The sequence below is a fragment of the Clarias gariepinus genome, chromosome 10 (genome assembly GCF_024256425.1).
Source record: "Clarias gariepinus isolate MV-2021 ecotype Netherlands chromosome 10, CGAR_prim_01v2, whole genome shotgun sequence".
Taxonomy (NCBI): Eukaryota; Metazoa; Chordata; class Actinopteri; order Siluriformes; family Clariidae; genus Clarias; species Clarias gariepinus.
Window position 1 is genome coordinate 13,680,890 of NC_071109.1, and position 16,112 is coordinate 13,697,001.

General features: G+C 36.6%; 1 protein-coding gene across 2 annotated transcripts; it reads left to right on the plus strand.

Moving 5' to 3' along the window:
• The first annotated feature begins 190 nt into the window (after positions 1 to 190).
• On the plus strand, positions 191 to 3,353 carry LOC128531665 (uncharacterized). Of its 2 annotated transcripts, none has more exons than XM_053505724.1 (3): positions 191 to 887; positions 2,190 to 2,340; positions 2,433 to 3,353. In XM_053505724.1, the coding sequence occupies exons 2-3, from the start codon at positions 2,259 to 2,261 to the stop codon at positions 3,074 to 3,076; spliced, it is 726 nt and encodes a 241-aa protein (XP_053361699.1). In that variant the 5' UTR covers positions 191 to 887; positions 2,190 to 2,258; the 3' UTR covers positions 3,077 to 3,353. The 2 variants fall into 2 exon arrangements, with proteins under 2 accessions (XP_053361699.1, XP_053361700.1); XM_053505725.1 differs by having other exon boundaries at positions 2,241 to 2,340.
• The last annotated feature ends 12,759 nt before the right edge of the window (positions 3,354 to 16,112 follow it).

The window sequence follows — 16,112 nt, forward strand, 5'->3', positions numbered from 1 at the left end:
GGGTTTGGTTTCATTTCTTGTACCAGTCATTTGTGGTATCTTCCTTAAAACCAGGAATCAGTTCAGTTATGAAATCTCAGTATAGTGTACATGTCATTTAAGACATTTGATTAACCATTTGTTAAATGTGATGTCCAAACATCAACTATAATCATATTAGTTACACGCTGCTTATTTTAAATATTACTTAGTGTACCTTTAACCCATTCTTCAAATTGTCTTAAGTGTACGTTTTTCTATTTTATAAGCAAATAGAAAATATGCCAAAAACTTTTTTTTTTTTTTTTGGAAAAACAATTGTATTATTGGAGGAGCAGGAAAATAAAGCACTGTTTTAATTAAATGTTTCTTCAGTTTTTAAAGACAAATGTAAAATATATATATAACTATCCAGACACGTTTGTTATTACATATTTGCCTGGTTGATCACTTCATTCTGAAACTTGAAAGGCACTCTTAAACCTCCACCAATACATCTACTCATGATAATAGCATACTCAGATTGAACATATTTGAAATTAAATATCATTACAGTTTCAGAAAATGATTTTCCCTTGAAAAGTTTACCAAGATTTTTTCATGACAATTCCTGTATGGAAATAACACTTAAAGTTACTTAAATGTGGAAGATTTTGCCTCATTGCAACATAAGGGACCTGTTTGTTTTGCAATCTGCTATGGTTTTGCCTCAAAGCATGATCACAGGGAACTAGGCAGTAATTCCTCTTTTAGACACCAGAAAGCTCATTTGTAGAAATCTGGTATTTTTCATTTGGAGAAAAAGCTAACAATGGACTTCACCACCACTACATAAACTTGCAGTTGGATATACCTCCTGAGCTAGCATTCATATCAATAATAAACTATTTATCATCTTTATTACTCTGGTAAGCAATTTTTTTTGTTGTTTATTATTGATTTTCTGGCAAGCCTTTTTATTTCTATCATATACAGTGGTTCAAAAGGGTTTGTATTGAATAGGGAAATTCTTTGTCCAAAAAACATAGAAACTGCGTTAATAGATTTGTTCAGTATTACATGCTGTCCATAAATTTTACAACATGGTTTTTGGACTAAAACTTTTTGTATTTTCTTAATTTGAATTTCTACAATTGGGGGTGAGGGTAGGCCATACCTTTTTAGTGGTCCTTGTTAGTTACTTTTGTTTGTCAAATAACATTGTGCAAACCTGCTTGTTAAAGGACATACGCATTGTGTAAAATTTTAAATAATGATCCCAGTAATGGGAGATAAACATTGTGAAAAATGTTAATAAATTGATAAAAAATGTTTTGTTTTTTTAAAGATATATTGGTCTTTTATCACAAATAATGGGTGCCAAATGAAATTTGCACCTGGAAAGCTCAAGATAGTAGCTGTCATTTAAGTAAATTTTCATCTTATTAAAAATATTTATTTTCTTTAGTGCTCATCCTGTGTACAGTTGGGGGAGGGGCGAAAACCTATTCTATAAAGCTCAGGACACAAGGCAGGAGGAATTCTGGGGCCCCTACTCAATGCAGGCGCATTGACTGCCCACAGAGCATGGGGGGACGTCCATGCCCACAATGATAAACGCCAAGCAAACATATCCAAAACAGTAATCAAAAGGCAAAGTACAAAAAAAAGGCAAGCTCATGGCAAGAATCCTCAAACAAAAGTAGTCAAAAGCCAAACATCAAAATACAACTCAAAAGCTTAGTAAATTTAGACAGAAATGTACTAAATAGTACTTTGCACTGCTGCAAGCTTTTCAAACTGCTAATCTAATTGTAGTTAATGAGGAACAGGTGAGTTCAATCAGAACTCCAGTGAACCTGACGGTGGGCATAGATGTTGGGTTTTGTAGTTTCTGGTGGTCATGTTTGTAGTCTGTTCTGTACCTGTTCACTGATTCTCTCATACAGTACTAGGACAAACATACACCTGTGATAGAAAGCAATAGATAAAAGTGATTGTTTTAATGGCCTATAACACTTTTAGTTAAAAGATGTACAAACTTATGAACTTGTTTGCTTTTTTTGTCTTAATATAAATATATATATATATATATATATATATATATATATATATATATATATATACACAGTACCCTCCTTAGATTTACATATACTGTACATGTACATATAGAATTACTCTGCAACAATACTTTAATTCAGTGATGATCTGTGACATGTTTTCTACTACAGTTTATTTTACCCATTTTCTATTGCTACTGTGGCCAAATGGTCCTGTTGTAGCCAAAGGCCTGATAAGAAATGCTTGGAGAGGGCTTCATACTCATGTTACACTACAGAGAGGAGGGTCTTTTTGAGTCCAAAACTTTTACACCCATGAAAGGTGAGTTGTTTTTTTAAAGAAATTCCAAAATTTATTATAGAGCACATACAGTATTAAGTCATATAATGGCCCATTGTAATGTACCTTACCAGGCACACAGTCATCTCTTAAGACAGGATCAGACATCAGGCCTGTGCAGAAAGCTCCTCACCACAGATCTGGTCTCTACATCTCAAATCATGAAGAAAAGCCCTATATAAGCCTGAGTCAACCTGATGAGTCTGACACTAAATTGAACAATCAGTCCTTAGACTTGCAACTGAGTAGCATTGCAGAGAGCAAACAGGTTCATCCTCTGTCTACAAAACCACAGCAATGGTACATCTCACAGCTGTTTAACTTCAAACCTGCATCAGCTCCCCTCAAGCAGGATGACATCCATGATGATGGATACCTTGTCATGGACAGCAGCATTATGTGTAATGGGGAGCCACCAACTAACTCCATGCTGAACGGTTACCTGGACAGGAAGTTCCAAGAAGTTTATAGCCAGTACTTGCAGGAGAGGCTGGCATGTACTGGATGTTCTCCATCCTGCAGCCTACTGCTACCCTTTCACCAGACCAGCCTTATTCCTCGCAGCCAATCACTAAACATAGACTCAAGTTTGGAACCAGATACTAGAGGTGGTCATGGAGCTGTCAGTCGACAGGCCAGCTCCACCTTTAGCTCCCCAGTACTGCACATTTCCAATGCAGAAGCGCCCATAAGGCCTAGGCATTCTGAATATTTGTGAGTGGGGTAGTAACATCTCGAGGCAGTTGCATAAACCAACTATTAAAATAAATAAAAAAAATTTTGTAATGTAATTTAATTCATATATTTCCAGAATGTGTTTTTTATTAAAACTGTTATTTATTGTTACAGTGTAATAATAGTATTTGCATAATTAATATTTGCAAGAGTAATAGATAAGGAAACATTTATTCTTTTAGTAATCTATCATTACATTAGTATATCAATGAGACAGGTCTCTAGGCATTAATACTGATGAGCAGATCACCAAATCTTTATCATTTCAGCAGTTTCATCAATTTTCAGCAGTAATATACTGTACACTACCCCTAAAGGATTATTAGGAACACCATACTAATGCGGTGTTTGACCCCCTTTCGCCTTCAGAACTGCCTTAATTCTACATGGCATTGATTCAACGAGGTGCTGAAAGCATTCTTTAGAAATGTTGGCCCATATTGATAGGATAGCATCTTGCAGTCCACCACATTCCAAAGATGCTCTATTGCGTTGAGATCTGGTGACTGTGGGGGCCATTTTAGTACAGTGAACTCATTGTCATGTTCAGGAAACCAATTTGAAATAATTCGAGCTTTGAGCCATCAGAGAATGGGTACATGGTGGTCATAAAGGGATGGACATGGTCAGAAACAATGCTCAGGTAGCACGTGGCATTTAAAACGATGTCCGATGGGCACTAAGGGGCCTAAAGTGTACCAAGAAAACATTCCCCACACCATTACACCACCACCAGCAGCCTGCGCAGTGGTAACAAGACATGATGGATCCATGTTCTCATTCTGTTTACGCCAAATTCTGACTCTACCATTTGAATGTCTCAACAGAAATCGAGACTCATAAGACCAGGCAACATTTTTCTAGTTTTCAACTGTCCAATTTTGGTGAGCTCGTGCAAATTGTAGCCTCTTTTTCCTATTGTGGAGATGAGTGGAGATGAGTGGTACCCGGTAGGGTCTTCTGCTGTTTTAGCCCATCCGCCTCAAGGTTGTGCGTGTTGTGGCTTCACAAATGCTTTGCTGCATACCTCGGTTGTAACGAGTAGTTATTTCAGTCAAAGTTGCTCTTCTATCAGCTTGAATCAGTCGGCCCATTCTCCTCTGACCTCTAGCATCAACAAGGCATTTTCGCCCACAGGACTGCCACATACTGGATGTTTTTCCCTTTTTACACCATTCTTTGTAAACCCTAGAAATGGTTGCGTGTGAAAATCCCAGTAACTGAGCAGATTGTGAAATACTCAGACCGGCCCGTCTGGCACCAACAACCATGCCACGCTTAAAATTGCTTAAATCACCTTTCTTTCCCATCTTGACATTCAGTTTGGAGTTCAGGAGATTGTCTTGACCAGGACCACACCCCTAAATGCATTGAAGCAACTGCCATGTGATTGGTTGATTAGTTAATTGCATTAATGAGAAATTGAACAGGTGTTCCTTATAATCCTTTAGGTGAGTGTATATTAAGTAGTAATAAGTCTTAATGCCCATATTCATTGGTTAAAATAAAAAGTCCAATAAAGCTTAGAATAAAAAAAAATAATAAAATAATAATTTAGAATGTGAGGTAGAAAAGAGTACATATTCTCTTTTTTTAAAAAGTAATATCATTCATTAAAGCTACATCAATTGTACAGGAGTAATATGAGGGGTGTCCAAGCCAAACCAGGACAATTGATGAAATTCCTCATGTATGAAGGCATAATATTAATTAAAATTTACAGAAGACTTTAATTACAGTATGGTAATTAGATTCTTAGCTGCATTAAAACATTTGAACAGTGCAAACAGAGAATATAGAGAATAGAGAATTTCCATATGTCCATGAATGGCAATCCTAAATTAGGTGGCTCAAAGACCTCTGTGCACATCTGCGGATGTGGGAAGTACAAACAATTATTCATGAACACAACTTGCATAATACAGGAACTTGGCTGGGAATTACTGTCAAATCGCAGATATACAATCCTGACCTTACTCCAAGCTTTTTTAAAAGGGTTTTAATGGCTTGTGCCATTAAAAGAGTTCCTGGGGGGCAAAACCTATAGCAGACAGTCTGATCATGAGAAATACAGAAAGATTTCTACCTTAATGAGAAAACTCTCCATCCAAAAACTAGTAAAACTCTGCTATAAGTGCACTAGTGTAGCACTAGTGTGGTTATAGTGTGACTTATATAGGGAAATAAAGTTTTTTTTACTTGAATGTCCCTTGTAAATGTCTCAAAGACATGATTAGACATCAGGGTTGGGGACTTATTTCAAGAGTGGTTGCTGTCACCGACTGTCACCAACTGCCAGCTTTTTGGCCACACTCCTAATGAAATTTTAATAGAGATAACTAGATTGTTAATAGAGACCTGGCACATTACTTTGTATATTCTTTGCACAAACCATTCCTAAACATTTTTCCAATGTGACAGCACACATTGTCCTGCTGAATGAGGTCACTGTCATTATGGAATGTCTTCACCAACAAGGGGGGGAATTGGTAAGCAACAATGTTTAGGTAAGTGGTACATGTTACACATGAATACTCGGACGCAATCTTCCTCAGCAGAAGCCCAGAACAACAACCTGCGTCTACCAGCTAACCTTCTTTAAACAGAGAATTATGGTGCCTTCTTTTTACCACTTAAGCCATGCAAGCGCCATCAACATGATAAAAAATGGAAATGTGATTAATCAGACCAGGCCTTCTTCTTCTACGGCATAGGCATTTTTGGTGAGGTCAGCAATAATATCTGACTTGCCCCATACCCAGCAAGCTACAATGCACAGTGTTCTGAAACCTCTCTATAATAGCCGGCATTAACTTTGTCAGCAATTTGTGCTAAAGTAAGTCTTTTAGACCAGATGGGCTAGCCTTTGGGAGACATACATGTGTTACTGTGTCGTCTGTTCACTGGTTGTCTTCTCATGGATCACTTTTGTTTTATACTAAACACGACAGACCAGAAACACCCCATAATACCTGCTAATACCTGCCAGAGATGCTCTCACCCAGTTATCTAGCCATTATAATTTAGCCAAAGTAGGTCAGATCCTTACGCTTGTTTTCCCGCTTTTAACACATTAACTTTGAGAACAGACTGTTAACTTGCTGCCACTCCTTGACAGGTACCACTGTAATGAGATATTTAGTAAAAATATTGACTCCACCTGTGAATGGTTTTAATGTTATGGCTTATTGGTGTCTAAATAGTAATCTACAATGTAGCATACATATAAAATATAAGGGTAAGTATAATGAAAATACTTATTTTGCATTGTGTGTAGCAAATAGGTGTCACAAAATTCCAGTGGCCCCTAGATACAAAGTGCATACAATGGGAAAGTACAAATATTATGGAAAGATGTTTTAAAATTTAAAAACACATACTAAAAAAAGGCAAAGCACATGCAAAACTTAAAATGCTGTAAAACCAAAAACATGCAAAAGTGAAAGCACATGCAAAAAAGTAAAATCCCACAGATCCAAAAACACATACAAAAGTGAAAGCACAAACGTTACGGAAAAGCACTGCAAATACAAAAACACATACAAAAGTCAAAGCATGCAAAAACAAAAAACGCTGCAAGAACACTCACCCACAGACATACAGTACACACACACACACACACACACACACACACACAAAATCTAAGCACATGATTAAAAAACTATGGTTAAATGAATTGCTGCTTATTTACTGTATTTACTAATGTATTTACTAAATGTGAATAAATGTAAATTTCATAAATGTTATCATTATCTTAAATGTTGTCCATGGTTGTAAAAATAGAGTACTTTATTAATCTCAAAGAGAAATTGTATAAATGGGAAACTGTATAAATAATAAAACTGTGTGTGTGTGTGTGTGTGTGTGTGTGTGTGTGTGATTCCCATGACCTTGTACAGGATAAGATGTATAGAATAAGAACGAGTAAATAATTAAGGAATGAATAAGTGAATGAATGTGTGACTATTTTTGTGTGTTTTTGGCTTTGCAGTAATTTTCTTTTTGCATGTTCTTTGACTTATGTGACTTTGGATTTGCAGCTTTTTTTGTTTCTGTAATGTTTGTGCTTTCATTTTTGTGCTTTGTCCCTAGGGGCCACCATACAAAAGCATATCATTATGTTTATCAGTCGCCTGTTTATAAGTCCTATTGGTGTAATTTTATACTGCTTTGTTTGCTGCCTCATATACAGATTCTTTAATATAAAATCTAAAACTATATGTTGAAAAATCACATGGAGTCACAGGCACTTTTGCAGCAAAACAAAACTAAAAGCAACAAAAAATGTCCAAAAGTGACGGTGGTTTTCTTGCTGAGGAAGTGTGACTGCAGTGGCACAAGTTGTAACCTTTCACACTGATTCAGGATATGGTTAACCAGCAGCTTCCTCTTTGTATATTAGGCAGATGTCTTTCCTGAATGGAGCCAGACTATGTTTGTGTTCATATGTTTTATCTTCCTATATTCAGTAATCAGATTGAAAATTTATAAAGAAATTGGATTTTTTTTTTTTGTTTGGTTTGGTTTGGTTTAGTTTAGTTTGTTCTTTAGCAGAAAGATCCGCCAACCATTGAAACTTTTACTGTACAGCTCATTGCTGCCACCTCTTGTCCACTACTTTGAAAAAAAAAAAAAGTACAGTTTGTTATGATGTAAGGATTTTTTAACCTTATAGTTTGATCTAGTAATAAATCCCTTTAATTTCTTGGTGATTTTGATACATTATCTCAAATGTGCAATTAATTAATAAATTATTAATGCACGAATTATCTACTTACATAGTCACATTTTGTGCCCAAGAACTATGACATTGGTCTTATGTCATCCTGGTGTGTCAGGGCCCTCTTCTCTTCTAAGGATTGCTGAAAAAGCTTTTTGGGAGTCTTAAAATGCATAAAAGGTTATGAAAATTAACATACATATTGGAAACTGCTGCCTATGATTGTAGGCTAGACAAAGATATACTAATGACACTATATTTATAAGGTATGAACAGAAATTTACTCAAACTCAAAATTAAATATTCTACTATTTTGAAATAATGGATTTTTAACCTTGGGGTGAATCGGATACAGTAACAGAATACCTTTGAAAAAGATCCTAGATGGCAGTGCAGTAACATGTCAATCTTGTCTTGCTGCTGGGAATTCCTCACTCAGTCCAGGTCAGAACAACTTCTCCAGCACCACAACACTGGGCACTGGGGCCCCTACACGGCTGTGTGCACATCCCACTGCGGTTCACTCTGCAGGTGAAGAAAACTAAAGAGATTTTAGCAGAGCACAGAAGGATCACTCCCGCCGAACACTGATAGCTCCTCTGTGGAAATCAAAAACACTAAATTCCTCTTTGATCTCACTCATCCCATCCTCACCACATACCACAAAGGAAATATAAAGAGTATCCTGAGCAGCTGCATCACAGCCTGGTTTGAGAACAAGGTGGCAAGACCCTGCAGCATATAGTGAGGACAGCTGTAATTATGTTTAGGGTCTTTTCCCTCCATCGTAGAAATATCACACACTCCATCTGAAAGCTTCCAGCATTAGGGATGACCTAACACAACCTCTTCACCCTTCTGCCATCAAGAAAAAAGTACCAAAGTGTTCAGGCCCACAAAACCAGACAGAGAAACAATTTCTTTCCACAAACCATCAGAGTTCTCAGTATCCAGGGACTGACAGTGACACAAAGTAAGAAAGAATGGAATGGTGGTGTTTGTGTGTGACTACACACACCACCACCATTCCATTCTTTCTTACTTTTTTACATTCTCGAATTGGCTGTTAAAAAAACAGTTAAAATACTGTTCTGTATTATGATACAGTTCTGATGAACATCATGTTTAAAATTCTCGCCTTTAAAAAAAAAATAATAAAGTCACACTAATATTTTGTTGGACTGCCTTTTGCTTTAACGACGACGACACAACTTTTGGTAAGCTTATGCAATGTCACAAATTTTATGCACAAATTTCTCTCCAAGATCTTGTACAGATGATAGGAGTGTCTGACTGCAGCGAAAAAACTTCTCCAGTACATACTAAAGATTTTCAATGGGGTTAAGGTCTGGACTCTCTTGTGGCCAATCTATGTGTTAACATGTGGCTTATGCTCCCTAAACCACTCCTTTCCAGTTTAAGCTCAATGAATCCTGGCATTTTGGACCATGCCCATGTCATCAGGAAAGAAGAAATCCATTGATGGAAAAACCTGGTTATTCAGTATATATTTCGGTAATCAGCTGACCATATTTTTAGGTGCATAATGTTGCTGAACCTAACCAGCTGATGCAACCCCATCACACTTTTCTGATCATATTCACCAGTATCCATTCAGGTTAAAAAAAAAAATAATAATAAAAAATAAATAAATAAATAAATAAATAAATAATAATAATAATAATAATGCATTGGACAGTTTTTAACCCAGTTTTAATAGTATCTTTAGTGGGATAGTATCTTTGCCCTGATGGCAGGATATGTTATATTGAAGCTAGAGGGGTTGGATAATGAAACTGAAACACTGGCTAATTTATTGTTGGAGTATTCATGGCTAAATTTGACCAGCCAGGTGGCCAATCTTCTGAAAGGGATTGTATCTAAAAAGCATAAAACTTTTGCATAAAACAGCTGTAGAATTAAATGTGCACCTCAACTCTCCTGTTTCCACCAAAACTGTTCTTCAGGAAACTCCCCAGGGTTTGCCAATGACAAACGTTGGTTTAAATGGTGCCAGCAGCAAAAATCTTGGGCTGTGGACAATGTGAAAGATGTATTGTTTTCTGATCTGAGTCCACCTTCACTGTCTTTCCCACACCCAGGAGAGTTACAGTGTGGAGAAGCCACAGAGAAGTGTACCACCCATGGGGGTGGGTCAGTGATGGTTTGGGCATATCATGGCATTCCCTATGCCCAATACTTGTGCTAGATGGGCGCGTCATGCCAAGGATACCTAACCAATCTGGAGGACCACGTGCACCCAATGGTTCAAACATTGTATCCTTAAGGCGGTGCCGTGTATCACATAGTGACCTGGCGACTATTCTGCAAGAAGAATGGCTCAAAAACCCTCCGGCCACTGCGCAGGACTTGTATCTGTCATTCCCAAGACAAATTGATGCTGTATTGGCGGCAAAAGGAGCCCTTACACAATACTAATAAGTTATTGGGGTCTTAAACAAGGCGTTTCAGTTTCATTGTCCAACCCCTGTACTTAGCATCAGTTAGAGTTAAATACATTTTTGCCAGCTGAACCATATTAATCACTGCAGCAGTTATCCAATGGAAGGCTTTTACATGCGTGTACTTGTGCACTTTAGGTAGTTTAGAGTTCTTAGGGTTATAGGATTATATGTAAACATGTGTATTTTTTAGATTCAAGATTCAAGATTCGAAGGTGCTTTATTGGTATGACAAATATTTACATTTGCATAAATTTGTATGATAAATATATATGTATATAAAATGAATACAGATATTTAGTCGAAGATAAGGTGACTATCGTGAACATTATAAAAAACCTACAGGTATACATATATGTACATAATAATAATAATAATAATAATAATAATAATAACAGTGATCAGTGCGTATTTGTGTGTGTGTGTATGTGTCGCTCTCTTTGTGGCAGGTGGTTGTGTATTGTGCTGCTAGTGTGCAGCTCTCCCTGTGCAGTAGGTGGGACAGTTTGTCGGGGTCAGGGAGGCAGTTGAAGCTGGGAACGATTTTATTGAATTTAGTGAACAATTCAGTGCAAATGTGGTGATATTACAGGAAGTGTAGCTCTGTTTCTATTTTGTTGAACATGCACTTCTGGTACAGTCTCTTCTCTCATGACAGCTAGGTCTGTCTGTGTCGCCCGTCTGGCCAGACGGTGCTAACTGAGTCTGTACTTCAGGGTGTCTTGAGTCAGTCACTGTGCTGGTCAGATGACTCAGTCTGCCACGCTATACTGTCTGTTTAGGGCCAGATAACACTTCATCTTACTCTGCAGTTTAGTGTGTGTTTCCCAATAGTTCACATAGTTACTGTTTTGTGTTTGTGTAATCTGGTTTATTTTAATTGTCTTGGCTAATTTTGTGAATTTGGTCTGGTCCTAAGTCTTTATTATATTAGTGTGTAAACATTGTGATGTGGTTCTGTGACTCAGGATCTCTCTCTCTCTACCTCTCTCTCTCTCTCTCTTTACTCTTGGTTTTAAATATGTCCAGAGAAACAAATTTATATGCCAGTTTATTAATTTTGCTATTGGTCAAGCCAAAATGGCAACATACATAAGCAGAAAAAATAAGCTGGCACAAAGTACAGACTGCAACCCCGCAAAGATCTTCTCCAGACTTATTAAATTAAGAATCTTAATTGATTTTAATTTTTACAAGAATATGAAGGACATAAATATTTTAAAAACAATATGGTGTTGTGAGGAGACCCTGTGCTCTGTAGAAGATGACGAAATCATCTTTGCCAGAAACTTAAACTGAAGAAAGCACAATGACTATATATGTTTTATTTATTTATTAAGCTCAATCTCTTTTCTATTTTATACAACAAAATTAAAAAAATAAAGGATTATAAAAAGTCAAAAAAGTTCCTCTCTCTTTCTCTCTCTCTCTTTCTCTGTAGACATATAAAATGACCACAAGAGGGCAGTGGAAGCCTTCCCTTGGTACCTTATGTCTTATTTATTATAACATTAATTTAAAGAAGTGTAAGCTTTTATATAAAATAAGGTTCTGTACTACCCGGAGGTTAAATAGCCTGAATAGAACAGCCAACATTTCAGTGACCATTTTGACTATGTCCTAAAATATCCCATGCCCAAAAAAGACAGACTCACCCCTCCACCCCCAGTCACAGACACGAACAATCACCCTAAAGACGAACTATTTAGTGATGGGAAGTTAAAAATTTTATTTTACAACATTGTACAGGATTTTATTTAATTTCTGATCAAAATAACGAATCTTTTTTTTTTTAGTTATTTAGTTCATTTCGTTCTTTTGATCAGAAATAAAATAAAATGTTGCATATTCAATAAAAAGACCCACAACACGTCTACATACACAAATTTTGGCTATAGTTATGTAATGAAAGTAACATATGTAATAAATAATGAAAATAATTCAACGCAGCTAAGGACATATTATAATAAACGGAAAGAGTAGCTCACCTCTCATATCTTCCAGTCTGAGTCGTGCGTTCTTTGGAATCTATTGCACCGCATAGCGTCTATGGGAGTCACGTGACGAAGGAACAAATGACTCGGGACTTGAAGACTCACTAGCAGAACCGTTCAATTCTGTTTAATGTGTACTGCACTGTATAGCGTCTATGGAAGTCATGTGACAAAAGAACAAGCGACTCAGGACCGAAAAGACTTAAAGGTAACTACTCATTTCTGTTTCCTGTATAACACATATGGAGGTTTTGCGATGCTTTGCCCCAATAGAAAATGAACGAATCACTCTCCGAGACTGCGCGTTTATTTAAGTCATGTTAAAGATTTGTTTTAAAAGAATGAATCATTCATGAACGTCCCACCACTAGAACTATTACCATTGCCCACCTCACTCGCTTTGGCTGGCTGAAACATGAATTTTGGCTGCTTTTTTGGGGGGAGGCTCGTTATTGGGATTAAATATGGATCATGGGTTACTAGTGATCGATTACTGCAGCTGAGGGCAACAACATACAGTACCTTTCATTTCAGATCAACAGCATGTAGACATACAGACTCTCTATGATCTAAAGAAATCAATTGATCATGCAGAAACTTTTTTGTTGTTGTTGATAATCTGCAGAAGAGTTTTTGAACACTTTAAAAAGCTAAATTATGTGAAATAGTATATTCATTAAGTATCTGCATGGTACTTCAGCTCAATTATCAGCAATTTAAACCAGGAGTTCTGAACCCTGGCCCTGGTGGACCACCTGCACTGCATATTTTAGCGTTTTCTCAGCTCCCAGCGCACCTGATTTAACTAATCAGCTATTTAACAGCCTTTTCTGAATAGAAGTGGGTATGATAGAGTAGGGAAAATACTAAATATGCAGAGCAGGTGGTCCTTCAGGGCCAGGGCTGAGAACTATGGATTTACAACACACTGACACAGCAAGATTGTGAAAGAGATTGAAAACACTCTTTTAAGTTTTTTATTCAGCTCATGGGTCTCGGAAGACAAGAAACAACAAAATAGCAGAAGAGTTGCAGATTAAAGAAAAACAAAAGACATTAGTTGGAGTAAAGCATATAGCTAAAGCATAAAGCATGTACCAAAATTTTAACTGAAGCCAAGCCCCAAATGACGATAGACTCAAAAATAGGTCCAGTTAAAACATTTGTTGTACATATATCACAGCTAACATGGTATTGTTTGCAATAAACGGGGTTTGTTTAATACCTTACAACATATTAGTTCTTTCACATATTAGTACCACTGTTGACTGCTTGTGGCCACTGGAGGTGCTTTCTGTATTGATCTCCATTCAGCATGGCGGGGGCGCTAGTGGCTTCCTGTTCAGCATTGCTACCACTTCCACATCTGTAATATTTGTCAATCTGCCGAGTGCCATTACGTTTCTAAGATTTCAAAATTCAGTATAACACTGAATAAGTTGACTGTCCATCAACTATTTTCGGGCTCAAGTGGTGTTTTTACAGAAATGAATAAGAAAATGTCAAAAGTTATAATTGCAAATTGCAAGTTGGACAAGATAATGCAATGAAATAAAATAATTTTAAGAAATACATTCTGTTAAACTTTATAATGATTGATTTTGTAAGTAAAAAAAAATGTTCATTTGGATTCACATAATGTCACATGACCTGAGTGCTAAAAAAACCACATTTTAATACTAAACTGCAGTATGCAACAAGGTCTTTACTTCTACATTAGGTAGGACACTGGAGTGGTAGGACACTAGAATGGTGTGTGTGTGTGTGTGTGTGTGTGTGTGCGTGAGAGAGAGAGAGAGAGAGAGAGAGAGAGAGAGAGAGAGAGTGCTTGTGCATGTGTACTCTCACTTTAATTTGGATAAGAGTGGCTATGCATATTTTATAGTTTTCAACACAAAATTAGTTTTAAAAGAGTACATGGAAAACAAAAGCATCTTCAATGGTTATTTTAAGAAATAGATATCGTTCGTAGAATGGTTCAACTTGGTAAAATGGTTCAACAGACTTTTGGTTAAATAAAATTCAAGGTGGCACAGTGGTGTAGTGGTTAGCATTGTCGCTTAGTGGGTTTCCTCCAGGTACTCTGGTTTCCTTTTACAGTTCAAAGACATGCAGGTTAGGCAAATTGCCTGTAGTGTGTAAATGAGCATGTGAGGGTGTGTATGTGTGTGTGCTGTATAGACGATAAGTGTGTGAGAGAAAGTTAGTAATAAAAGAAAACTGACTTTTTATGAAAATTCATTCATTTATTCTATATCTTCTGCACCACTTAACTATGTACAGGATCAGGGGCCTGGCACAAGGCGGGGTGTGCACACACACACACACACACACACATACACACACACACACACACACACTATAGGTAATTTGCGAATGCCAATTAAAACGATCTGCATGTTTTTGAATTTCCATCAATGTATTGTGCTAAAACACGTGAAAGGTGAAACAGCTCTAGACTTCCTCCTGTGTATGTGTTGCCATGACCAAAAGTCAGGTGACCAATGCCATTATAGAATATATAATCATGATAATGTGGCATCCTCTAACAGCAGTTCAGGAAAAACTGTGTAAAAGGCTGTGTAAACTGAAAGAATTTTTTGTTTGCTTTAAAGTATTTTGATTCATGCACTGGTTATTAACTTACTGCTATGTTTGAAAAAAAATCTTTCTGAAATTATCATAAGGCCAGCTATACTTCAAGACACAATTCTACCTAGTGTTCTCAGGATAATAATTTGTGTACTAACAAGACATCATCATGAGATGACAGTTGGTTCCACTTGGTTCATATAGTTTCTACATTAAAAGAAAATGAATTTTCCATTCTCTCATGCACCTTACCTAGTTGTATTAAATTACACATTTCCTTGTTTCCAATGTAGCACCTTGACTCTCAGTCAATTTTTATTTGGGTCTCAAGGGTGACAGACTTGAGTCTTTCATTTTTAACACTACATCATGAGCAATTTTTTGGCATTGTCTTTTGCAGAATGACCCCACCCAACAGGTGTTACAGGCTGTACATTTGAAACACAAATGTCATTGTATATAAAACCATTTTTTTTTCCAGTTGCATGCAACATACAACATTTAATGCTACAAATAAGTTTTGCATAGCAAAGAGGGTGCTCTTAGGCTTTTCTTTGTGTGAAAAGAGACAGGATAATGGGATGATTACAAACTCATCAAGTCATTCGGACTAGAGCAAACAAGCTAAGCTTTGAAATTGCTCCAAAAAAAAAAAAAGACTGTAACAGTTGACACAGGAATTATGTAAACTGTGTTAAATATGGCTTATAAGCCAGAAAAATGCAACAATAAGTTTGTAAAACCAGATAGTACAGCATATGTACATCTAACAAGTTATGCATACTGGTGTTATTGATTTTACTAATTGCATTGGATTAGGATTACAGTATTAGGATTAGAATTAAGTTCTACTGTCATTTTGTACTGTATGTTAACTGTATTTAAATTTAATTATGTCATACCACCACTTATTAAACTGGTTATTCCTAGTTTACCAAGCAAACAAAATGTGTGCTGTACCAGTTATTTAGTAGACTGTTAGCCAATACATGTCATTGTAACCAAGATTGTTATATTAAGAAATTTCGAGTGTTGGTATGATTATTATGAATACGATCATTTTCATGCTGTAAAAATTGCAAAAGGGATTAAAAACAAGTAACAGTTGCCAACAAAATCAAAGATAAAAAAATATACGGCGCTCATTCTGGGAGCAGGATTCTTCTCTGGAGTCCTCTGGAAGGTTATTCTGTGGATCATGGTTTGGGTTCTCCTGGGTGTTAGCTCAACTGAAACCACTTGTCCACTGCA

Coding starts and splice junctions, on each gene's coding strand:
- LOC128531665 (XM_053505724.1), top strand. CDS start 2,259: ATGCTTGGAGAGGGCTTCATACTCATGTTACACTACAGAGAGGAGGGT. Junction 2,341..2,432: donor AACTTTTACACCCATGAAAG/GTGAGTTGTTTT, acceptor GTACCTTACCAG/GCACACAGTCATCTCTTAAG.